The sequence below is a fragment of the Protopterus annectens genome, chromosome 17.part0 (assembly GCF_019279795.1).
Source record: "Protopterus annectens isolate FY-2018-M chromosome 17.part0, PAN1.0, whole genome shotgun sequence".
Lineage (NCBI taxonomy): Eukaryota > Metazoa > Chordata > Ceratodontiformes > Protopteridae > Protopterus > Protopterus annectens.
Window position 1 is genome coordinate 139743207 of NC_056751.1, and position 27140 is coordinate 139770346.

General features: G+C 35.6%; 1 protein-coding gene across 1 annotated transcript in view; it reads left to right on the forward strand.

Annotated features, from left to right (window-relative positions):
• LOC122791413 (fatty acid amide hydrolase-like) overlaps positions 1-27140 on the forward strand; it is a 1249544-nt gene that overhangs the window by 503796 nt on the left and 718608 nt on the right. Inside the window, exon 9 of the mRNA XM_044059161.1 lies at positions 20163-20248. Coding sequence (XP_043915096.1) covers positions 20163-20248 — 86 coding nt within the window. The remainder of the gene's footprint in view (positions 1-20162; positions 20249-27140) is intronic.

Below are 27140 nucleotides of genomic sequence, written 5' to 3' on the forward strand. Positions count from 1 at the left end.
AGCATTACACACCGTACCTCCATACCTCTCAACCTCTTAGCATAAGAAATCTGTACAAAGCCTAAAATAATGGGGGGGGGGACAAAGGCCCCAAGATAGGGTCAGATTTTAAATATTGCTCTTACAGACTTAGAAAGTTGCTAGAATAACAATTGTTTTAACATGCATTTTCTGAAGAAAATGAATTCTAAAACTCATATGTATGACGTGGTTATTTCAGTCCTCAGTGATTTGCCAGAAAAGCACAAATATTGAGGAACAGGTCAAAAATATGAGGCAAAAATCTGAATGATTGAAAGGTATGCACGTCTCGATCTCTTAGTCAAAGAAAGCTGGACAAAGCCTGAAATAATGGAGACACAATAGCCCAAAATAGGGAATGTGCCTCGCAACCATTTCAAGCAAGAAATGTTGACAGTCAGTAATAATGGAGGAACAAAGACCCAAACATAGGGAAACATTGTAAATATTGCCCTTACAGACTTAGAAAGTTGATATAATTACAGGTTTTGCATGACCATGACATTTCTGAAGGTTATGAAGTTTGAAACTTAAATGTCTGCCATTATTTTCTCACTTCAGTCCTCAATGGTTAGCCAGTAATTTGCAAAACCATCAAATTTAGGAGAAATGGAACAAAAATATGGGGCAAAAATCTGGACAGCTGAGAAGTGTGATGGGGATAGATTTTAAATGTTGCTCTTTTTAACTTAGAAAGTTGCTAGAAAAACAGGATTTGTGCAAGAATGCATTTTCTGAAGGATATGAATATAAATGTCATTTAGTGACTTCAGTCCTGCATGATTTGCCAGAAAACCACAAATTTTATGAGAAACAGACCAACATTATGAGGCTAAATGTGTACAGCTGAGAGGTATGTTAAACACACACACTCCTACCTACCTTCTCCCACATAGCAACACACTCACCCTCTCATTCATACATCAGCAAATGGCTAGTTTAATTTACATACTCACACCTACTCTCTCATAGCAACACAAATGCACACCACCTCTTTCATACAGCAACGAATGGCTAGATTAGATATCACATGTACAAACACACACACACTCGCTTGTGTGCGCACACACCTACTGTCTCATGCTGTAACTAACACACACACACACACTAGGTTTTAGCAAAAGCAACTCCGCACAGGTATTGTGCTAAGTGTTTGCTTGTTTATTTTGTAGAATGTGAGTGCATTTTGTTCATGTTCTGTGAAATTTGAAACATGAAATATAACTGACTGCATTTGTCACCTAGAAATCCATAAAATATGTATAGCGCTTCATGTTCTATCAGAACCATATCAGTCCACTTTTACAATATAATAGTGCTTTTATTTTATGTTTTGAATAGCTCAGCAATGAAGAACAAAGAATTTCCTTTGCATGTGCAGTTACTAAAATATTATTGGACATTTTATACTGAATTATCCTTTACTTAGTAACCCTGTCTAGGACATGTTGTTACAATTATGACTTCTATAGTTATGAAAATAAGCTTTCTCAGGCTAAGGAGACAGATTAACATTCAACAAGAGGCAAAAGATAAGTAGATGCATGGAGCAGAATAAAACTAATTTTAACATGAGAAACATCTGTGCACATTTTGCAGTTTAACATTAAAACCTACACTGACTGATTTCTGACTGGAGGAATAAGTATAACAAAACAACAAACAAGATACAGTAATGCATAAATGTCAATAAAGAATATTAATAAAATAAGATTTAATTTTAAAGCTTTGTGGAGCACTGGCTTCTTCACTGAAGTCAAGATACAGCAGAGACACTACCAGTTTTATAAAAAATAGTCTTCTACATAAATGAGCGATTACTAACAGACACATTCTATGCTTACAAGACTATCACACATTTGTACTCATAATCAATTGCAATGCTTAAGAGTGACAACAGTGAGGTTATCTGATAGAAGAAGTAAGAGCCATTTGGAGCAGAGCAGCTGTCATGAATGGCACAGAGAACCTGTAACTGTCTTCTAGGTGGCGTCATAACAGATTTCAGATGTGGTGCAGGCCACAACAGACACAATCATTCAGTTCTGACTAGTGAGACCTTGGCAGGGATAAGCTGTGAGCATGCACTGCAGCGAAATCTAATACCTGCTAACCATTAAGCATTATTTGTAATAAGGAATATGATTTAATGCAGGAAGAGCCTGGGACATGTTTCAGGACCATTAGTATCCCCAATATACAGAGTTTGCATGACTCTCTTGATCTGTACATTAGGGTGTCTAAATGGGAAGTGTTAAGATTATGCTTCCTATGGTGAAGTCAGCATCACTTTTTTAAATGTTTCCTAACTGAAAAGAAATTTAAAATTGGTATAATTGCCTGTTGACACTAGCAAGGTGTCAGATGATAAATGGGATTAAGCACTATGATTTCATATCACCTGAAATTTCATTCACGTACTTTTTTGTTTCCGATTCATCATTTCGGTTTTCTTATTCTGTTAAGTGTTCTGCAGCAGTACACTGTCAAGCTACCTCTGAATTTGTCTAACTTATGATTTCATCGTGCACTAAGGCAAAGCTTCCAACTCTCTCAAAATGGGGAATGGCCCAAGGACACATGCTGCATATTTTTTTTATTATCTGCTACAATTTTAGACCGTCTTTCAAAATGGAGCAGAATCAATAGGCATAGCATGTCGTGGTACATCCTGAAAACTAATTTCTGCAGCTGTTAGTACTGCCATGTCTCTCTCTCTCTCTTACACACACACACACACACACACACACACACACACACCATTTATTTACTTACCTTTTTTCTTAATGGAACGTCAATTTGAAATTGCGCACGGGAGTGAAAAATAGGTTTACATTCACGTTAGCATGTGTGCGACACACACATGTCTTTCTTTAAAGGAAAATACAACACTTTAGTTTTTACCCTGGATCCTAGTTGCCTGCCTTCTACTACCCCTCCATTCAAACACTGTACTGAAGTGCGTACAGTGAGTATGCCTCCTGACGTCCCTGTGTTAGACCAAACAGTTTAAAAAATGCAATTCAATTAAAAATGACTAAAAACAAGTGCAGAATGAGTCTGTTAGGTAGAATGAGGTAAAGAGATGGGACTGGGGGGAGTGTCCCAGATCAAATCTACAGTGGGGGCGGGCAACTGCAAAAGCCTCCAAATTTAAACAACAAGACAGGAATAGGGAGGGGTGGATAGGGGTAAACCAACACCTTCAGCAGAGATCTGAAAAACTATACAGTGAAGCAAAAATAACAGTGCACAACTCTGAAGTCAGCCAGCAATGATATAAAATTAGTCATGCAACAATTAACAGTACACAACTCTGAAGTGCCAGAAAAATATACTTAGCTCTGTATATCTCCAGATAGTTTGAAGAGCACTCTGTCAGGACATAGGAAGGCTCCAGCAATGATAACAAAATGTTTCTATCATGCCTATTGTGGCAGTTAATGTGCTTTGGGTGGGGAGCAGCTTTGCCACATCACAATAGCTGGCTATTTTATAGACTAATCTGTGAATGCATTCCTTTTATGGAACAGACATATTGTTAGTATCTTATCAAAATATGTATTCGTGTATTGAGAACCAAAAAAACAAAACGTGCTCAAAGCAGAAAAATTACTGGAACCAAAGTGAGTGGGAGGTAGGCTCAAATATTAAAAATATGTATTTTAATAATCAAATGAAATACAAATGAATGCAAGAATTAAGCACTTTCGTCTGCAAACATAACCAGACTTCTTCAGAATCAATTATACACATTCATAGTAACCTTTTAAATACCCCACTCATAATGATTACATGTTCACTCCCCTCCAATAAAAGCTAAAATGCAATGAAAATATAATTGGAATGCAATTAAAATATGAACAGGTGTGAAAATTAGGAACCAAGCAATACCATATGCAGTTTAAACATAGTAAGACTTAAGCCTAAGAACGTTGGCAGTCAATACATATTCATTAAGACCAGGTAAAAGAGTAGCATTCAACTTTAGTTGCCAGTATAATTCCCTTTTTTTAATATAATCTTCCCAAGGCCCACCCCTTGGATTCCTGAGGATTTGTTCAAAATCAAAAAATGATGACCAGGGTGGTTTGAAATATGCTTATACAAAGCATTCTTAATATTTTGTTTTCAGATGTCTAAAAGATGCTCATAAATGCATTCTTTCAACTTTCTTTGGGCCTTTCCTACATAAAAACCATCTCAATTCTGGCATACAGCAAGGTAAACAATATATGTAGAGTTGCAATTACAGGGAAAACAAGGTTTAATAATCTGATTAACCTTGACAGAATCACCCACTAGGATGTAGCTACATTGGAGGCAGAAGCCACATTTAGCCCCGTACTGTTTTTTTTTTTTTTGTTACTAGTGAGACCACCAACCTGTGTCTCTACTTCCAACATATTCTTAAGGGATCTCCCCTTACGATATGCCGCTGAAGGTTTTGCCTCCACTTTTTCAACTACACTGTTAAAGAATGAATTTTCCCCAGGACTTCTCTAATGTGCCTGGACTCTAAGGTGTATTCAGTAATAAAACATAAGGTGTGACTCTTCAGTCCTCTGGGAGAATCATCAAACAGCTCTTGAATATTGTTAAAAGAAGACCTTAACATAGATAAAATCTTTCCTTCTAACTCAACACTAGAGCTAATACCCTTGTCCAAATTGGAAGGATACCCCCTTGCCCCAAACATATCTGCTAATTTCAAACCTTCTTCAAATAGCGTGCCTTCCGATACCATTCTGGTCAGTCTAATTTATTGCCCTTTAATAATCCCTCTTTTTTAATGCTCTGGACGATTATTGGTGTAATGTAATAAACTATTAGAGTAAGTAGGTTTTCTATATATCGTACTCACAATACAACTGTTACTGACATCTTTGGGAATGTTGACATCCAAGTAATTAATAGTCAAGTTGTTATAAACAAAAGTGAATTTCAAAAAAGGGGTAGTAGAATTTAAATACTCAATAAAGATCTCAGTACCGTTGTTGGGACCCCCCAAACAATAAAAATGACATCCAAATAACGTATATACAACTTAATGGTGAGAGACTTAGCGTTGTTGAACACAGATTGCTTCTCCCATTGTATAAGAACTATGCTTGCAAAAATGGGGGCACAGGATGCCCCTGTAGTGACTCCTCTGGTCTGTTGGAAATATTGCCCATCTAAATACAGAAAATTGTTCTTAAGGACTAATTTCTTGAATAGAGTAAGAATGGTAATGTCACTGTTGTCCAAGGACGTGGATTTCATTAAAAAATCATGAAACTACTCCAGCCGTATGGAATGTGGTATAGCATTGAATAATTCAACCACGTGACTTGTAAGAAAAATGAAGTCTTTCTAATATCCTAACTGCTTGGGTTTGAGCAAGAAATCCCAGGAATCTCAGCACAAGTGAGAAAAAGGTTCCAGCTTTATAGTCTATATACTTGGCCAGAGGATGGGTTTTAGAACACAGTCCACTAACAATAGGTCTCATGGGTGGGTCAGTGGTGCTTTTGTGAATCTTAGGAATACCAACCAAAGCGGGCACCACTGGGTACTTCACTACAAGAAAGTGAAATAGTTCAAAAGTAATGTATCCCTTATCAAACAAGTCCTTCAAATAATAGACTTCCTCAGAATCAATTATACACTTTCATAGCAACCTTTTAAATACCCCACTCATAATGATCACATGTTCTTTCCCCTCCAATGAAATATAATTGGAATGCAATTAAAACCTGAACAGGTGTGAAAATCAGGAACCAAGCAATACCAAATGCAATTTAAACATAGTAAGATTTAAGCCTAAGAACACTGGCAATAAATACATATTCATTAAGACCTGGTAAAACACTAGCATTCAACTTTAGTTGTCAGTGTAATTCCCTTTTTTCCATATAATTTTCCCAAGGCCCACTCCTTGAATTCCTGAGGATTTGTTCCAAACCAGAAAACAAAAAAATGATGACCAGGGTAGTTTGAAATATGCATATACAAAGTGTTAACATTGTGTTTTCTGTTGTCTAAAAGATGCTCATAAATACGGTCTTTCAATTTTCTTTGGGTCTTCTCACATAAAACCCATCATAATTTTGGCATAAAGCAAGGTAAACAGTACATCATTTATCAGTCGAGCTAATGCAGCCCCTAGCTGTGCCTACTATGATGTTTCCCCTACTCATTTTGTGTTGAATCTTGTTTTATTCTGTCCATTGACCCATTTGCAAGTGATGATGATTGTGACCCACAATACCTTCCTTTCTATGCTTTGATGAGTCTGATGCATAGTGGGACTAGACTATGCACTGACAGTATAACATGATAGGAGCACTGCATGCATCATGTTTATTCTGTACAACATTGCCACTTTATGAATATTATGGTCTGCAGTTAGCAGTACGATATTGCTGCCTCGCCAGCACTGCCATGCATTGTGAGTTGGAATGGGGGGCAGGGGCACACTGATACCCCTTCTGACTCCTGATACATGCTGTTGTCTTCAGTTGCTGCTGTTGGGGTGTTTGATAGATGGTGTGATGCAGCCACATAGCTGGGATGTTAATCATGCTTCTTTGTATCATATTGTGTAGCTTAGCGCATACTGTAGCCATCTTTCTGGCTGTGTCAGGGGAGTACTGTAGAGACCCACTGCATATAACCAGACAACAAAACCCTACCTTCATCAACCAAACATTTGTTAGTCCCTTGTCTTGGTATGGGGAGTGTTGTAAGGCACATCTGCCATACTTTTGTAGTAGCACAGAGCTCACGAACCAAGGTTCCAGGGGTTAGCTGTCATCAACTGAAAAATGCAACACAGCAATATATTTCTTTTTTTGGGTGGCGTTTAACTACATGTATAGTGTGCTTTTGTATGTACAACACTTACAAATACATGCTCCTGTGGGAAATCACCATGTTGAAAGCAGATATTACTGGTCAGACATATGATGTTATGTGGGAATCGTGAACTACTTGGGTGCCACACATACAAACTCACTCACACAAATGCACAAACATGCACACAAACACACACACATACCTTGGAAATAATACTTGGTGCATTGCAGATTACTTGGATGTTCAGAAATATTTCTCTGTACATGAATGCAACCTCTTGATCCAGTACCTTGGAAAGCTGTTCTACATTTTTAAAGTGTGCATAATTCTGGCTTTTTCCTTTGCAGTCATGGGAATCTAAATATGTTCATATTCATTATTTCCACTGCTCCAGTAGCCTTTAGGCTGTATGGGGTATACTTTGCCAAAGATACAACAACTGGCAAAGCTCTGGCTACCTCTCACGTCCATTCTGACTGCTGATTGGGCAGCCTTAAGGGAAGATCAGCAGTCAGACTGGAAAATCCTATATACTTTCTTGGCAAGATTAAGCAATAGCTTGCTCATCCTGAATTAAACAAGAAGTAATTAGCGAAGTATTTCCAACCATAACTATATGCAACAGCAGGGGGAGGAGGGTGGGTGTGTCTACAACAGTGAGGAATTTGAACATCAGCTGTTATAAGTAAGTGCATGTTATCTAACTGCACTATGTTCATCATTCCCATTGCTTACCACAGCTTTAGGTATATGGGTTGATTACCAAAACATATCCAACCTAGTAGAAGGAAAGATATGGATCTAGGAAGCTCCTGGAGAATGATCCTTCCAAAACCAGTCCTGGATCTAGAGAAAGAATCCAGTTTGTAATCATTAGTAAAAGTATGTAGACAGGACCATGCAGTTGTGTCTAGAATCATTCTAGAATCCACCCCTCTCCAGTATGCCACTGAAGACAATGTCCTTGCAGAGTGAGCCATGATATTGTCTGGATCTGGTTTACTATGACAGGGATAACAAAAAAAGCAATGTCTGAGGACAAGCATCTGTAAATAGTCTAGCTTTGGCATGGGTTGTCCTTTCTTAGTCTCAGTATAAGAAAGAAATAGACAAATGGTCACACGTGTAACACTCCTTTCAAAAACTGCTTCACTAAAAACATAAAAGATAGACTAGGGTCCATGAGCAGATATGCTGAAAAAGCAACAAGGTGTACCTTGATAGAGAAGTGCAAAAGGCCAGAGGCTAATTATCCTTCACTAACACCTACCTACATGAATCACTACACCCTAACAACTTTCCTTCCTGCATTTGAATCAATACACCCCTCTTCGCCCAAGTCTTAAACACTAGTACGCATCTTTCTCTTTTTGTAATTGTCGCCGTCCACCACTCTATCCCTATCATAAATTTCCTGTAAATCTAAATTATAAATCTTCCAAATACAGCAATTAAGAGTAGGTAGACTAGGTAAAACTAATCCTATATGCTGCTCTCTCTCTCAAATGCTAGTACCACTGTCCTCTTTACAATATTAATATGTCTCTCGTACATAATTTTATATCTTACTTCTCAACTGTACTCTTTATGATATCTCTTGAACTCTTTGCAACCTTTCTGTACTGAAATGCCAGAACACTAAACTTTTAGACCACAATTCTCCCTTCTACAGTATAAACCCATTTACTTCCAGCAAGATTTTAGAGCTACCAGAACTGTATAGACTTATACACGTTGATGTAAGTACTTTTACTGTATACCTGTTTTGTAATTATGTTTGTTTTTTTCAAAGAAATTTAACTTTTTTTTTTTTTTTTTGGAACTGTCTGAAGTTCACTTGTTAATATAAATGTACTGTGATGGAGTTGTTCTCCCTGGTCCACGGCTGAAAATGGGCTCTGCCCTGTCGGAATTTCCCAGCCAATAAAGACAACTAACTAAATAAATAATAACTCTTACAAATATTTTATCATCTACTGTTATGAATAAGTGCAACTTACAGAACTCTGCTTTCTACATGCAGCAGCATAATACTGAGGGGCATACTGGGTATGAGGCAGAAGCCTGTAAAATGCCCAAAGTGTTCTAATAAAGTCACAGAAAAGTCTGTGTATCTCTGATGGTAAGGGATGCACATACTTTGATATCCATGGGTATAAGAAGACCATGCATGCATCCCATAGACTCATCATACCAAAAATTCCCGAATCCCTGCCTTCCCTTAAATCTCACTCCTCTTTCTCCTGAACGTTATTCTGCATGTAATGTTTCCACAATTTCCATTAATGGCTATGTAATTTGCATCTTCCCTTTTCTAAAGATCTCTGTTCCAGTTCTTCTAGCTTTCTTATAATATTCAGTACTTTAAATACAGCTGGCTTAGACTTGTGAGTTCCATTTTCTAGTAATATTATTTTTTGGTAGCCAACAGCATTAAATGTAATAAGGCCTTGCTGTCTCTTGGCAATTCAGATCCTATGTCCCAGTTAAAAAAAAAAAATTATATCCTTAGTTACAATTGTTCATCCCAATATTTCTGACAAGTACTCTGTAGGGATTTTTTTTAAATGTGCCAACTCATTACACTCACAAAACACATGTTCCCAGTTACCTCATTCTTCCCCATCACACCACCAACATTTGATAGCTACCTGAAGAAAAATTCTTTGAAGTCTGCTTCATCTATGCAAACATTCTAAGGCAAAGATCCCAACCCTTCCGGATGCATGTTTGGGAGCCATACATATGTCCTTCCATTGTTCTCTTATAAATTGCTTTACAGTCTCTCTTCCCAATGTTTTCTAACATCCTCTAATTCCTAATATTATCATGCAATATTTCATACACCCTACTAATTATCCTTTTTTGACAGCAGCTTCCGTTATAGATTCGACCAATAAACCTCACCAGAGCAGGTCTTTCTTTTAAAATTCCGCAATCCCGTTTTCTTTGCATATATTCTGGTAGGGAAGGAAGTCTGCAGTCCAAAAATCTTCTTGGCCTCATTCCACTCCGTTACCTTTCCCTCTCTAGTTATTTTCTCCCAATAACCTTGGTTCCTTTGCCAGTTTTCTCCAGTAAATTCCAGCCCTCTCTTGCCTGTTTTCAGTAACCCTATTTGCAGTCATCCCTACTAGCAAAATCTCCTTTCTTCATTCTCATGTTGGCTTATTTTTTTAGAATGCTTTCTGCTACTTTATGAATATAATCTGCATGGTTGTTTTTGTTCTCCATAAGAATCTGCATCCAAAATTCTATTTTCTATTCATCATTGTCATCCTTTTCCGTTTTCAGTTATAAGCTCTTGCTTATGTTATATATCTATATGTGAGCCTTAAATGTGTAGCTCTAAAATACCTCTTCAAATTAGGTAATCCTAAACCAACTGCTAGGATCAACTTATCCCACTTAACTCTTGACCTCTTCCCCTCCCAGATAACTTCATTCAACTCTTGATTATTTCTTATCCACAACTTCTTCTCTGATTGATAAAAAATATGCCTGTCACATATAAAATTAAAGGGACTCAAACATTTTCACTGCTTGTAACTTATTCCATATCTATAAACAAAAGCTTTCAGTTTATCAGGTTATGTTTTACTTTTTGTTTAATGTCTTCCCACATATCCTTAGCTGCCATAGCAGAAACCTTTTTAATCCATAGTCCTAAATACCTAATCTTATATCCCAATAAAAAATGAGTATTGCTGAAACAATTTGTGTGTGGGTATATAATTTAAGGTTATAGCCTTTATTTTATTTTCATTAATTTTATATCCTGAAAAGACTTAAAGCTGACTCAAAATGCTCCACAACAGCAAGATGTCCTTTTCTGGATTTATCAATTACAAAATGTCATCTGTAAATAAAAATAACTTTTCTTGATTACCATACCAAATATATTCTTGCATTTCTGAGTTCATTTATTTCTTTACCAATGGCTCTAAATATAAAGCAGATAAAGGGGAAAGAGGTTCCTCAGTTCAAACACAACTTATCAAAGAGGAACCTTCCCACTTTTATTCTTGCGTCTGATTCTTCATATATTCTCCTACTTATTATTGTATCAAGGAATGCAAATGCTTTTATGGTCTTACTCATAAAATCCCAGATTACTCTGTTGAATGGTTTCTGTACATCAAGACCCACCAATGATAATAGTATTTTCTTACATTTTGCTTCCCTCTGGATCATCATTATTCTATTAATGTTGTCAGAGGTTTGCTTCCACTCCATAAAACCACATTGATCCACAAACTGTCATTCTGTTAGATAGTATAGACATACACAATTTATAGTCACAGTTGTATTTCCATCCTTGGTTAATGCAGCCACCACAGCTTTCTTCCAATATGTTGGTGCTTCCTCTCCTTTTAAAGTACTGTTAAACAAAATCTTCCAGATAGTTATTGCTTTCTTCCCTCCTAACTTACAAACTTTCACAGCAATACCATCTGTTCCTGGATGTTTTCCTGATAATTGATTATAGATCATCATTCTTATCTCATCCTCTCCTATCTTAACTGTTAGTTGTCGAACCTCATCTACCTCTAACCTTGGCATAATTAAGGTTTCCTTAAATGTTTCCATTTGTGCAGTTTCTTGATTTTCACATTTCTCTGCTTTCTACAGATTTTCATACAATTTCAAAATATCTCTAAAACATCTACAAGATCTGTTTTTTTTTTTAAATAGACTACCTAAGTTGTGCTAAAAATAGTTACGAATAATCCTTCTAAACTCATGCATATTATCCATATATATTCCTTTATTTTCTCTTTAGCACTCTGTATTTGTTCCTCTTCTTTTTCTGTGAGATTCTTCTTATTCTCAGTACTTGAACCTTTGTCAGCCCCTCTAAGTAATTCCTACTACTTCTTAACCATATCTCTTTCTATTTTACATTTAGCATTTTTTTAAACTCCATTTTTATTTTATCCCACTCATTAGCTGTAACTTGTATCTTCCTTAATAACTGTCAAATAATTCCTACCGCCCATTCCTTAAATTCCTCATTTTGTAATAGATGGGTAGTAAAGTGCCAATGTCTCATTTTTATTTCATTAGCTTACATTTGCATCTTAGTTCTTATTGGTGCATGATCTGTAATAGTTACTGGATGTATATCAAAGTTTTCATTTAAATGCAAATGTTCCTATGAAATATAATTTCTTTCTAGTCTAGTCCAGTTATTGTACCTTGGGGAATAGTATATAAATGCTTTGAGTTCATACTGCTGAGTTCAGAATTTACACCAAACAGTTTTTTAAATTTCTTAAATGTCTACATTGTTTCATTATAGTTTTTCTTCTACATCCCCAGATACATCCTCACTGTTGCAAATCAAGTTCCAGTTTTCATCTATAAGTAATATTCTCTGCTGAAAGATCTTATTTACTTTCCATCATTTCAAACTTTATTTTTCACTGAACTTCTTGCCATTGTACCTTAATCTTTTGCATTTCCCTCAGCAATGAATGGTCAGAACTCTCAAGATTAATTCTACACTGTTTTGTTATAGTTTCCCTTCTATATCCCCAGATACATCCTCACTGTTGCAGTCAAGTTCCAGTCCTAACCTATAAGTAATATATTGTGCTGAAAGCTCTTATTCACTTTCCATAATTTCAAACTTTCTTGCCATTGTACCTTAAAGTTTGCATTTCCCTCAGCAAAGAATGGTCAGAACTCTCAAGATTAATTGCTTGCACCTGCAGACCACTCCTCACCATGAGAAAGCACTCAGCAGTGAATCTTTGTAAATTTAACTCAGAACAGAATGTACATCTGCCTTTAGCAGCAGACTTATTGACTCCTATTGAACACTTGCTAATGGAAAAAAAACACAAGCTAGTATCTTTGCAGATGTAAGAAATCCATTTTTCATGGATTTTTTTCTTTTTTCTTATTTTTAAAACCTGCTTGCTTACAAAAGAGCTGTTTATAGCTTAAGCCAAGGGCATTAATCTAGATGTTCACCATTGAGAAAATATCAGTTATTCATATAATATAATCTGTGTACTCTTACATCCCACCCCAGCAGCCCAGGATCAAAGCATATTAACATCAGACTTGCTTTTGTTGACTCTTTCTTCTTTTGTTATACTGTAAAACCTATATTTCTTACAAGTGAAAAAGTAATAGCTTACTTTAATATCTTTAACATGTACAACAGTCACCGAAAAGACTCCCCCACATTTAAAATATGTCTGACTTGCACGCTACACAAAACTGCTTTACTGTATTATAACATGCAGCTTGTATCATTGTGTTTTTTACAAATATTAAGAACAAAAATTGTTTTACTTAGTTTTCCCCTTTAGTGCCATTCTAAACATTAATGACATAAAATGAGGTATATGCTGTACAGTCTACCCACAAATTTTACAATTTCAACAAAGCCATTCAACCACTTTTTCTTGCAGAACCATATTTCACAAATGTGATTGATGCTTTATAGTTTCCCATGTATTCACTAGTTTCAGTATTGCTTCTCTTCTTCCATTTATCTCTATCTCCCAGCACCATACTCTTTTTCAAGCCCAAGGTACTCCTAATTGCTCTAGTCAACTCCTGAGCTGTTTTTCTCTCTCTCAAGTATTTTCCTTTGGAACATTGTAAAAGGTTTGACCTACAAAGTCTCTCTATGAACATTACTGTCAGAAGAATGAGTAGCAGAGTCTTGATGGCTAAACATTATTCCCTCCTTAGCCTGTAACCTTCCTGATGCTTTTCACTCCTAAAAACTGCTCTAATCAGCATAATTATTCCATATCTTATCTGCCAATAAAAGTGAAATAGAATGCATAAAACAAGCCAAACTCCTTGGAGTATTACTCGATGATAGCCTCAAGTATGACCAACACGTACTACTAGCTAACAAAAGGGATCTGCTTTTAAATACCAAAGTGTCATAATCACAAAGATACCAAGACTGGAATGCTGAAATCTTAAAATACTGAAACCGCAAAACAACGAAGCTCAAAATACTAAAAGTTAAGAATGCCGACTGTTAGAACACTGAAATTTAAAGTGCCGATGTCGTAATACTGATAGTACCGTAGGACATCTGTATTTAGTGTTAGTAACTGAGGTATGTCTGTTTAAATTTGTATAGAAAGGATGTGAACAAATATAGTGGACGTTTTGTATGCTTCCGGCAGTAGTGGATGTGTGTACCACATTGTAAGGTAAGAAAAAGGTATATGCCATTTTCTCCACTGTAGTGCGATCCCTGAGTTGATATATATAGTTGGCTGGGTGTGATGGGTATATCCCCCCCACACTTAGATTGATTTTAGATGGTCAGGTTTGCTGAGGAAGGTAAGTTTGCAGTTATTTCATTTTTATAAAGAGTTATTGTTTGTGTTTTGAAGTATACAGCGTTGATTTTTGTTTTTGGATAGTACTGCTTTGATGTAGGGGGTTGTATGTGAGGTTTGTGCATTAGCAGTTGGAATTTTAAGCTTCTGTGTTTTGCAGTTTCAGTATTTTAAGATTTTGGCATTCCGGACTCTGTATTTTCGTCTTTGTGATTATGAAAATTTTGTACTTAAAAGTAGATCCATCAAAAAGGCAAACGGGAAATGAAAATCATTCTACAGAGACAAAATACTCCTTACTGATCACTCCAGGAAGACAATAGCACAAACATATCTGCTCTCCTCCCTACTCTGTGCCTCTCCCATATTTACAAAACTTAACACAACCATCAAAATGAAACTAGAGATGGCCTATAACAAAATCACTAAATTTGCAACTAATAACCCCCACAAAACCCACCACTGCACAGCTCTAAACTGGCTAGAACTTAAAACATCATCTGCGTACCATTGCTCATAACCTAAAACACTCCCCAGAAAATTGCCCAGCTCTAAATGTAATACTACTAATCCATACCACTCATTGAGTCCTACAGTCCAGCAACAAAGCTCTACTATCCATCACAAGGTCTAATAACAGTGCAGATGATTCATTATACTCTAACAGGTTGCAAAAACCTGGAACCAAATCTCAACTGAAAATAGATTTAAGGTGTCACTGAAGAAACACCTACTAAACAACTTGCACTACTCCAGGATGAACCCTCAGAACATGGCCACACTCATCCTTCTAATTTCATTCTATTAACTCTTTGTTTACTCTTAACTTGCACGCAATTTCTGTCTTTTACACTAACACCCAAAACAGGCCTCTACCTCTTTGTCATGTTTTTACATGCTCTTCACTCCAGCCTACAACCCACTTTTTTCCCGTATAAGAATTTTCTTCCAGGTAACCACTGATACTTTCCATCTATCCCACCCTCTGCATATATAGTATCTTACTAAAATTCTTTAAATACGTCCTCAAGTATAGTCCTTTCACTTCCTGTGTTATCTATCTTTACATATTGTAACTAAAAATCTCATTAGATAAGTTGGCTACTCATAAATATCAAATCTGTATGCAATCAGCTACTTCATGTTTCAATAACCCAAATGTGAATGGAAGGTACTCTGCATTATCCTATGCAATGTGATAGTATACATCTCACTTGATTGTCTATATTATGCTACATATTTTTTCTGTTATGTAATGTATTTGTTCTTATTCTCTCCTGGCCTCTGCTGAAAGTGGACGAAATCCCAGTTAGAATTTTGCCAGAGAAATAGAGTAACATGTACAAAACTGCTTTGGAGAAAATTGAACAGCATATCTACATGAGCAAAAGCCTCACTGAAGGTTGGGGTCTGTCTCTGATGAAAGGAGATACTGTCAGCACAGCTCTCTGGAATGTTGTAAATAATTGTATGTCATTTGTGAATGTCAACATGATTTATTTAAGATGCTTGTGTTGCAACTATTAGAACTGTATGTCATGTGTATATCAAACTGGTTCGTACAGATGTGTGTTTAAAAGGTATTTTATAGTGTTTGTGTTTAAAATGGATCCACAGTGTGCCCTACCGGAAGAGAAAAGAAATGTACATGCAATATTGTAACCGTTTAAATGTATATAGTTTAACAGTGGAAACTGGAATCCAGGAGGTTAACTTCAGTCCAGCAAATTTTGGGAAAATAGCTGAAATTAAATTACTTTATAGGCTACGCAATAAAAGATGGTATCTTTCAGTTTTCAATGCAGCTAGAGACACAGGAGTCTGTGCTGAGAAGCTTTTTGTATTGTCATTAGTGTGAACTAATTACTAGTCTTGAAAGCATGAAGGAATGCAATTGTTTATGACTTCCAGCATCTGCTGAAGATCTCAGGTCTGTGCATTTTCTCAGGTAGATGCTAAATACTGCAAGCTTTCAGCAGGTGGGGGTTCACCTCGGAACTAAAGTCAGATGACAAGAAAGTGTCAATCTGCAAGCTATCCCATTAATAATATTTGAGATATTAATTTGAGAAGTCTATTGGTGGAACAGAGCATTCTGCATTGGGCCTGTCAACAACTAGAAAATCCATTCACCACATCTGTCCTGTTCTAATAGTAAGCTGTTAGGGTATAGTAATTCTCTTGGACTCCGTCAGGAATATAGTGAAGCTTAGTTTAGATATTTGAAACTGTCCTGCAATGTTTTAAATATTTCCTGTGGTTTTCAACTCTGTCACTGTGAATATATATTTAGTATTGCCTTGTTATTTTATTTCTCATAAACCTTTCATTGTGGCTGATCTGTGTAGAGCTATTTAAATTTTGAGAGTACTTGCATATTTATTTGTGGGCCACTCCTAATAGCCTTGCTCTTGGTCAAACTACCATTTGTATTAATATTAATATCATTCAATATATTGGGTACCCTTGGAAGGGCCTTAAAGTAGCCGCCAAGGAGTGACTGGTGACAGTGGAAACTACCTTATGGTCTGGGCACAAAGGGGCATACCTAACAGACCCGTGCCAGCCCTTCCTAGGTGTGTGTGTGTGTGTGTGTGTGTGTGTGTGTGTGTAAATCAAACCTCAGAGTGTGTGTCAGCTGCTTGGGCAGGGACATGAAGCACTGGTTGGACAGAGAGGGTGCCAGAGGACTTGGTTTGGTCACTCACCTGAGATCTCAACTCTATAGCTGTGCCAGTGGGGAATCTTATTGGGGATCAGGAGAAACCAGCCTGGACTGACTGTGGTCTCTCTGCGCTCTTACAAGAAATTGCACTTGATGTAGAGTGCTGCATCTGGAAATACTGTGTGTGTACTTGCCAGTGAATGTCCCTCCATGGGTGCCAGGGGTGAGGATTGAGGCTCTTTGATTACTGGTCTAGTGGTGAGTCATCGCACTGTCCACTATGGTTACAGAGATATTTATACTTGTTTGCATAATTGTAATAACTAAATTTCCATGTTATCAAATTACTTATTCAATATAAAATTACTATTATGTCTGGCTGATATATTGACACCATTGTGAAGAGGTGTGTATACTGAATAACTTTTGTGTTTTAACTTTTTTGTAGTTTTTGTGATATGTACATTTGCTTTACAGGTAGGTTTGAAAACTGCATTCTTAGAATTTTTTATCTCGGTGAAAGCTGCCCAGACAGGACCTCTGCAGGTGTCAGAAGATGTGAAAGAGTAGAGGGACATGCAAGCTTGCCAAAACTTAATACTTGTTTTGCCACTGGTATGTGTATGTATGCGTGTGAACGTATGTATATAATATATATACATAATATATATATATATATATATATATATATATATATATATATATATATATACACACACACACACACACACACACACACACACACGCACAGACTCTTTTTTTAATTAACAATGAGAATTCTATTTCTATTATATGAATCTTTGATACAAAACTAGGTATTCCTCATGCATGGTGCTATTATTTATTATTGCACCAGCAGCCAGCTGTTTTTTTGTTAAATCCTCCATTTATATTCTGTTATACAGCCTAGCTCAAAACTGACACTTCTATTTATTTTATCACTGTCTTGGCTTCACAAAATAGTAATTATCAACCTGCGCTAAAACAAACAAACTACTTATATTCCTACTAGTTTGTCCTTCCCTTAACTCAGGTTTCCCCTCTTATTTCAAAGCTTTTTTTACCCTATGCTCTTTGTCTTTGCCTACTGTTCCAACTTCCTTTTGATGTGTTTTGATTGATCTAAATGTCCGTTTTCTGTCTCTGACATTATTGTCATGTCTTTTTTGCTGATATTAATATTAGTGCAGCTGATGTCCTAATGCATTTCTTCCTTTCTGTTGTCTCCAAATGCATCTCTTCCTTTCTGTTGTCTTTATCCAGGACAACATGACGTTTCATTTTAGTGTCAATCCTGCCACTGTATAATCCTCTCAACTTCCTCCTTTGTCTGTAGTCCTTCACATGCTCAGAACATATGTCTCCAATCTCTTCTGCTGTCTTCATCACATCTTCAGCATCTGTCAGTTGTTGGGAACATCTCATGTATCCTAGATGGAGACAGTATAAAAGTATTTATGAAGACACTTCCATGCAGAAATCCTGAATTTCCTAGATCTGGTGGCTGACCTGGGCATCTCGCAACTTTCACCCCATTGTTGTTTACTTATCTCTTCACCAAAATAATCATGCCAATGATGTGCTTGGCTCCATCTTCATATCCTATTATCATTTGCTAAGGCCCTATATACTTTGCCTATTAAGCCCCTTGTCTCACTCTTTTCTGTTCTTTCCTTTATAAACACACAACTATGTTTTAGATCTATCAGGATTTTTTCATCCAAGTTTCCAATTCTGCAGCCTTCTTCAGGAAAAAATACGCAAGGAGGTTGCATCTGCACTTGTTTTGTGCTAAATTAAATGACATCTGACTGCCAAGATACTTTTTCTTTCATCCCCAGAGAGGAAGCTCTTTTTAATCAGAGTTCCTTAGAAGTTACTGCTGTTGGCAGGTAAGATGGGCAGAGCACTGAGTACAGCCGTGGTGACCCAGATACATTTATTAGCTCTGGTGCTTGACACCACCTTAGGGTAGGATGAGTATACCCATCCTCAGAGGAAGTGCACAGTAAGGCAGGGATAAAGCTAGCCACAATCCCCTTGGAGGAGGAGGTGTTGCACAGAAAGCCCTGGGGGATAGGCTTTCAGCTTATCGACATGTTGCCCAGTTGTAGCTTTCAGTAATGAGTGTATGAGAGCATGCAGTGACATAGGAGAAGGCATTGAGAGTCCCTACTGTGATGTGTATGGCCAGGCTCCCCAGGGGTTAGAAATATAGAAACATCCTCTTTTGCCAGAATGCTAGCAAGGGCACAAACCCTAAAAGTATGATGGCTTCCCTGTGTGGCTTTCATCCCCAACCCCGATGGTACTAGAGAACAGCTTTCGTATAGGGGAACAAATATTCTGAGTATGATAAGGGAGATCTTGATGCTTAGCAGACAAGGGGCCAGAAAAGCAAGAATTGTTTGGAAATCCAATATCATTTTCTGTTTTATGGTTGTGTACTATACATGTGTATTAAATTTTCATGTGTGCCATCTCATTGAAATCAGTTAATTATGATCTGTATTCTTTCCCAGTTAACTAATTCAAATAAATAAAATATGCACTAGATGTTTCCCATGGTTTACTATGGTAATGTCAAAGAGGACTCTGTCGAATAATGGGATCATCAACCCACATCAGCGAAAGTGACAGTGTCATAATACATCTCGACTTCGACCTCGGAACGGGCTTTAGCATGGGTTGAGACAGGGGTGAGATTTGTACTTCAACAATGTCTGGTTCGACGTTGTTGCCGTTTGGCCTCTGGACTTCGTCTGATTTGACTGAATCCACTTCAGCATTATCATAGTAAACCATTTCCCATAAATAATATGAGACTGAATGTGGATGAAGGGATTGACTCGTGAGAAATATGACACTTCCTTTTATTGCTATATTTTGCTCACTGGTTGGAGGTTACTGAGGTATCTCACATTTCCTAATTTATCATTGGTGAGGGAGTATAAATATGGATAGTGGTATTTTCCTTACTGTAAGAGGCTTTTCAACTGTAGCACACAAATTTAGAAAATTGAGCAGATTTTAGTGGATTGCTTAATTACAAGTACTGTCATAACTTTGTGAGCATGGGTACTTTTTAGAGTTTTGGTAATCCTTATCCAATTGTGTGCTATGGGCAGTGAAATATGACAGAACTTGGAGAAGGTCTGACAGTGTGACACATTTTCCTTTGTACTAGCTGAGTAAAGCTTTACGGAAATTTTATTGCTGTTAAAAGAGCAGAAAATGATTGTTGCTTCAGTGTGTGTGGTAGTGCTTGGCATATGAATGGTTAATGACATAATGTATCTCTGTTTACTATGCAGATTCCATGGGACTGCAAGAAACCCATATAATCCTCAACATTTCACTGGTGGGAGTTCTAGTGGTTCTGCAGCAGCTGTTGCAGCAGGTAATGAGTGAGGTATATTCATGCATGAATCTGAGTTTTTGTAGCACATGGAGTTCTTCAAGCTGGTATTGCTTTGTGACATCATTATTGATGCTGCTAATGCAGTCTTGGTGAATTATTGACCACTTTTTGAACTGGTTCTTAAGGTGTTATAAATGGAGGAATTATGAAGCTCATCTGTTTTCTTTTATCACATAGTGTAATGTTGATGAAATTAGGTTTCTTCAGAATAGTGTTAGACTGGTCACTATACATTCACTGAAAGTGTGTAGACAAAAGCCAACCATGAATCTAGGCAACAGTGGCTTACAATGGCAACTGATATTTAACATGTGGTAAATGTTTTTGCATAATTTGTCTACACCTATCCCAACATATAAAGTCTTTTGAGAATACGATCCTCCCTCCAGTTGCATGACTTTTAGAATGGAATGGTTGTGCTTTTGAAGGCATAGCAGTAGACTATATTTTCTGTTAATTCTATTTGCACACTGCCTAGCTAATTCTAAAGGGTGGGGATGTGGGTGGGATTAAGGAGGCAGTTTATTTAATTTATTAATTTATTGCATTTATGAAACAGGAAAGTCCACTGGGCCTAGGTGAGCCCATTTTCACTGGCAGCCCGGGGAGAAAAGCTCCACTTATATCAATAGTACATACAAGAACACACAATACAGACTTATACAGTCACAATCCATAGAAATATTTTGAACGCAGCAGTAGAAGTTATTTACATACATTACACAATTGGAGCATATGGCAGTGTATAGGATAAAGATAAGCCAACACAGCTGTATCACAGCAACCAAAAGGTGTAGTTCTAGAAGCATATCTTAAACTATAGAGATGATGGCTAAGAGGGTCCAGGCAATGGTGTGAATCCCTAAGGCTGAAAGGGGAGGAGTCAGTCTAGATACTAAGGGTGTAACTGAGAAACAGATAGTTAAAGCCATGCAAATAAATGTAGAGTAAATATTATCTTGCCTAATCTAGCCTACTAGATTGAACAAAGCCAGCTAGTCTAGATGACAGTTGTCAATCTCTCTGCATTAAAACAGCACAACTATAACACTCAAGAACTCTGTAGCACAACTGAACGTAAGTAATAATTTGGATGAAGGCTAAAAAAAAAAAAAAAAAAAAAAAGTCAGTTGCACTCTTACAAACTAAATTAATGAAAAATAGTCTGTATGGATGGTGCAGTGGTACAGCGGTAGCATTGTCACCTCACAGCAAAAGGTTCTCGGGTTCAATTCTCAGCTGGTGTACCTTCTGTGCGGAGTCTGTATGTCCTCCTTGTGTTTGTGTGGGTTTTCTCCAGGTACTCCAGTTTCCTCCCATGTTACAAAGACATGCGTTTGAAGCATTTCTCCCCAGGCCTCTGCTGAAAATTGGCTTTGTTCCATGTCTGACCTTCCTGGTAAATAAATGTTAAATAAATAAATAAAAATATGCATGTATGGGTGTGGTGATATGTAATGTGAAGTTTTTATATTACACTGTCTGTTCCAAGTGGTTGAGTTATACTAGAATAATGGCAATATTGCTAAATTATTAGAAATCTGGTAGAAAAACCATTTTATTTACAGTTGTAAAACAGTTTGCAGTTAGAGGTAAACAGTAGCTTAATTGCTATAGCCTGAAAACAGTTGATTGCATATACATACTGTATCTTAAGTTATATGTGCAAGTTTGCTTAATAACTGTTCATTAATTCATTCTTGTTGTTGGCACATGAAATCAGTGTTGGCCTTCTTGCTTGTTTAATTAATGATATTGGTGCCAGGCATTTGCTTTCATTGTTTTTTTTTTTTTTTCTGTCTTTCAGGGGGCTGCTTGGGTTAACTGTTATAGTCTTTTCAGTTCTTTAGGTATCATTTTTTTCTTTGGCCACTATCTTTTTTTTTTTTTTTTTTTTTTTTTTTTTTTTTTAACAAGAAACATCTTTATTGATTTATCACTTATTACATAGGTAGTCATACATTTATATAAATGAAAATAAACCATATTGACAGATTTTCAGTTGCAAATGCTAGATTACTTATACTCTATACAGCCATTGTCTGTCAAACATTACATAGCTATTTCATTTGCTGCCTTCCCTTGAACATCTTTCCTCCTCCAAAACAATATTCTGCATCATACCTCTCAACCTGGAAACATCAAAAATATGGACAAAGGCCCATAAAAATAGGTACAAATCTGTATGCTGATTAACATAACATTTGCATGCATAATTATGTAACCCCGCCCACTCCAATGGAATTGTGGGATACCAACTTTCAAACGCAAACTGAAGGACAGACAACCAACATACGATCATGAAACACAATATAAGCAGAATAAAAATAGTGTTTTATTTATATTAATATCTGAACTTGTGCAGAACCAAAATATATTTTTTATACAAATAAAGTTAGCTGTTGATGGCTGTGATTCAGCCTTCTTCATTGGATAACACAAAATATAAACCAGAACAAAACTGTTTTATTCATATTAACATCTGAACTTGTAAAACTAATGTACAATTTTCTTACATAAAAATAAAATTAACTTGGCAAAACACATGTCTTTTTACATCCCAGGCCTCCCCATCATTCCCATCCTCCAGCTAGTCTGCTCAGATAAATCTCTAATTGCACACTACCACAAAGCACAGATTAGAGGCTATTAGCTGATGAATTGCTTTCAAGAACAAAAATAGAGCTGACAGCATATCTGTCAATCTGTTAGCACAACAGTCATTAGTTGGTGATAAAGTCACAAATGTAAGGGCCAGAAATGTAAGGGATGGGGTGGTGGGGTGTGTGAAGGCCAGAAGCCAGGGAGATAGTAAATATTGCCTTTATGAAGTTGGAACAATAGCACACTTTGCATTATAATACATTTTCTCAAGCATATGAAATCTGAAACTAAAATCACCTGTCATTACTTTGCTTACTGATTTAGTAGAGTCCTCAATCTTGCAAGAAATGTACATTTCACAAGGCAAAGCACCTCAGGAGTTAGGACTATTAACTACATTCTTCTAAGACAGCAAGCCATACGGTGGTTAAAAGTGCACAATACATACACAAACTGACATTACACCCTGTTATAACACGTGCAATATTATTAGCAACCACAGCATACACACTATAGGTAAAATATGAAATGATTACTATCACCTTACTAACAATTTCAACTACAAAGCTCACCAGATGGTTAAAATCTTTTACTTTATACTTACAAAAAAAGTTCTTTTGAAGGCTTAATATAATTCAGTACTATTTTCCATTAATATAGTTATATATCTTGTATGGTTGGGCACCTGCCTCAATAAGAAGCACTATGTGTTGCCTGTATGTAATAAAAATACAGTTTCAAAAGTCATCTTGAAAGCTAACATCACATTGCAGTTTCTTATTCATTATGCTATGCTATGAATCACCAGTCAGCACCCCTTAATAGTCTGTGAGATATGTCAGATACAAAATTATGCATTTCTTCAAAAATCACTGACTAATGGGTAAACTGAAATTAAAATCAGCAGAAGCCAGATGGCACAGATACAGCTCCATAAATTAATTATTTAGTTATATGCACTGCTGCAGATATTATGGCCATACCTCTCAATCTCTTAAAGCAAGAAATCTAGACAAAACCACAAGTAATGGGGGACCGAACAAAGGCACAGAAATAGTCAGAGACACTATTTAAATACTGGTCTTCCAAACTTAGACTGTGTTCAGAGTAATAGATTTTGCATAGCATGAATTTTCTGAAGGATGAAGTCTGAAAATCAAATGTAACGTCTGCTGCCTGCCATTATTTTCTTTTTTTTTTTAAAACAAGTTTATTGTTTTTAACATACAAAATAAATATCATAACAATTTTATACAAGTAATTAAAATAGAAATAGTTATAACATTCAATAAAATAACCAAAGTATTTACAAAGACATCCACTACAAATCAAATCAATTGATTAAACTATAATGTCATGCTATTGAAACTAAGATTTTTTTAACAGGTTTTGTAAAGTATCCCATATAATATAATAAGATGTTTTTCTAGTAGTTCTTGATTTTATTGTCATCAATTCCATATGACACACTTCAGTCATAACATTTTTAAATTCATTAAATGAAGGAGGGGTATCTGAAATCCAATTTCTGGTTATTATTTTTCTAGCCACTGCTAGAATAGACCATAATAAGGGAAGCTTAACTTTTTTAACACTTTTAGGAACAGGTGTGTTAAATAATATAAGTGATTTAGAAACAATGAAATAATCTGTGAAAGGGGCCTGCAAAAAATCATTGATTAACTTCCAATATTCCTTCAATTTTATACAGTCATAAAACATGTGCCCAATCAGCATTAATTTCTACATTACATCTTTTACATAAGTTGTCTTTATTATTTATTTTATTCATCATTAAAGGTGTATAGAAGGTTCTATGTAAAAATTTCCAAGTAAAAAGTCTCCAATTAATGGAAGAAGTAGTTTTATAAGCAGATTCCAATATATATTGTTTATCTTGTTGTTTTGGTGGTTCACCATTAATGGAAATGAAATAATTCCAATAGGTATCTGCACTGTAATGAGTTTCTTCTCTGATAATTTTATGTATGTATGAGAGCTTACCTTTGTCAGAAACTATGTTGTAAATTTAATATCAAGTAATCAATCAGTATTGGAACAGATTCTTTAATTGTTAAAGACATTAAATCAATTTTATTAATAAGATGTTGTCTAAAGGTCTGAACTTCTAACCAACATGTTTCTCTCAAATCAAATTCTTGCTTTAAGAAGTCTAAATTTTTTACTTTATTATCAGACAGCAACTGATACCAATACTTTAGATCATTCTCTGTGACTAAAAGAGTTCTTTCAGAAGTGGTTGACAAAAGCATACCTTGTGTATACCTTATAGGGAATAGAATAAAATTCCATTCCTTATACTTAGGATGCATGAATATAAAATTACGATAACTGATAATAATGTTTAATGGGTAACTAACTATATATTTTGGTGTAATGGTTGAAGTACAAAATTCTTTTAGTAACCATAACATGGTGTTATTTACAATAATATTTTTATGTGCTAAAGAGATTTTCATGAAGTGAATACTAATTAGTTCCCAGTAATCTTTCCATCTTGCAACAAATGACTGATCTATTAACAAAGTAATAACTTTTATAATAGAAGAGATAGTATATAAATTAAAGTCTGGAAATGAAATGCCCACTTGAGACCAGCTATTAGTATGTTTCTTTAATGCAATCCTAGGTCTATTAGGTGCCCATAAGAAATTTAACATTAGTGAATTCAATTTCTTAATAATTATTTTTGTAGGTGGGAGTATTATTGATTGTATTAAATATAATATCTTAGGGAATATTATCATTTTAATAATTGTGAGTCTCTCTTCCATGGTAAAAAACATATTGTTCCAGCTATTGAAAAGATGTATATTAAGAAGACAGGTACTATAATTATTATGTATAATAGATTTGACATCTTTAGTTAATATTATACCTAAGTATGTTATCTGACCTGAGTTGGGTATATATTTGCTAAAATCACTAATGAGGACATTTTTTCGTGTGTATATTGGTAATATTTTAGTTTTTTCCTCATTGAATATTAAACCAGAGATATTTTTAAAATCCATCATTTTATCAAATAAGGACTGCATAGAAGAGTTAGATCCTGCTGATGTAATTAGAACATCATCTGCAAAAAGTTGAATTTTAGATGTTGCATTTTCATCTATATCAAATCCTTCTATATCAGTACTGTTTCTGATCTAATTAGCCCAAGGCTCCATTATTAAAGTAAATAATAGTGGAGAGAGTGGACACCCTTGTTTTGTACCTTTTAAAATGGGTATTTTTTGTGAGACATATGTTCCTATCTTAATGTAAGCCAATGCTCCTTTATATAGATGTTCAATTAGATTTACAAATGCATATGAGAAGTTTGTGCACTTCAGTAAGATAAACAAGTAGTCCCAACTTACTGAATCAAATGCTGAACTTATATCAAGACTAATAAGTGTTAAATCTTTCTTTTTCCTATTTGCAAAATCAATTAACGTTAAAGTTCTCCTTATATTATCAAAAGTATTTCTATTTACAATAAAGCCTGTCTGATCTATATCTATAATGCCTGGGATGATTGTCTTTAATCTATCAGCAAAAATACTCATAAACATTTTATAGTCAACATTAAGTAATGAAATAGGTCTATATGAAGTGCATCTGGTTGGGTCTTTATGGGGTTTTAAAATTGGCGAAATAAATGTGTATTGCCAAGATGGGGGAGTTGTTAACTCATTTTGGGCCAAAATAAAAATTTTATGTATTAATGAGTATGTACTTTTGGGAAGAATTTTATAGATCTCTGGTATAATACCATCATTACCTGGTGCTTTGTTTGATTTAAGCTTGTTTATTTGTGTAACAACCTCTGTATATGAAATATTTTTATCCAATAGTTTAGTCTGTTGTTTATTAAGTTTTTTGTTCATGTTAGTAGTTATAAATTTCTTTATTTTATCTTTAGGCTCCATGTTAATGTTATTATGATTAATTTTGTGAAAGTGATTTCTAAATTCATCTAATATTTCTGGTAAACTAGAAACATTCTTCTTTTTCCTTGGAGAGAAAATTTCTTTGATATGATTTTGCTTATTCAACCTTTTTGTTTTATTTTTAAGTCTATGTAAGTATTTGGGACTTATTGAGTAAGACAAAACTTATATTTCTCTAATGTTATTTTAACTTTATGAGTTAAAATTTCTTTGTATTTCTCATTTAATTTATTTATTTCTTCAATAACTTTTTTGTCCATGATATTTTCTTTATTATTATGTTTATATGAGTCTAATTTGCTTTGAATATC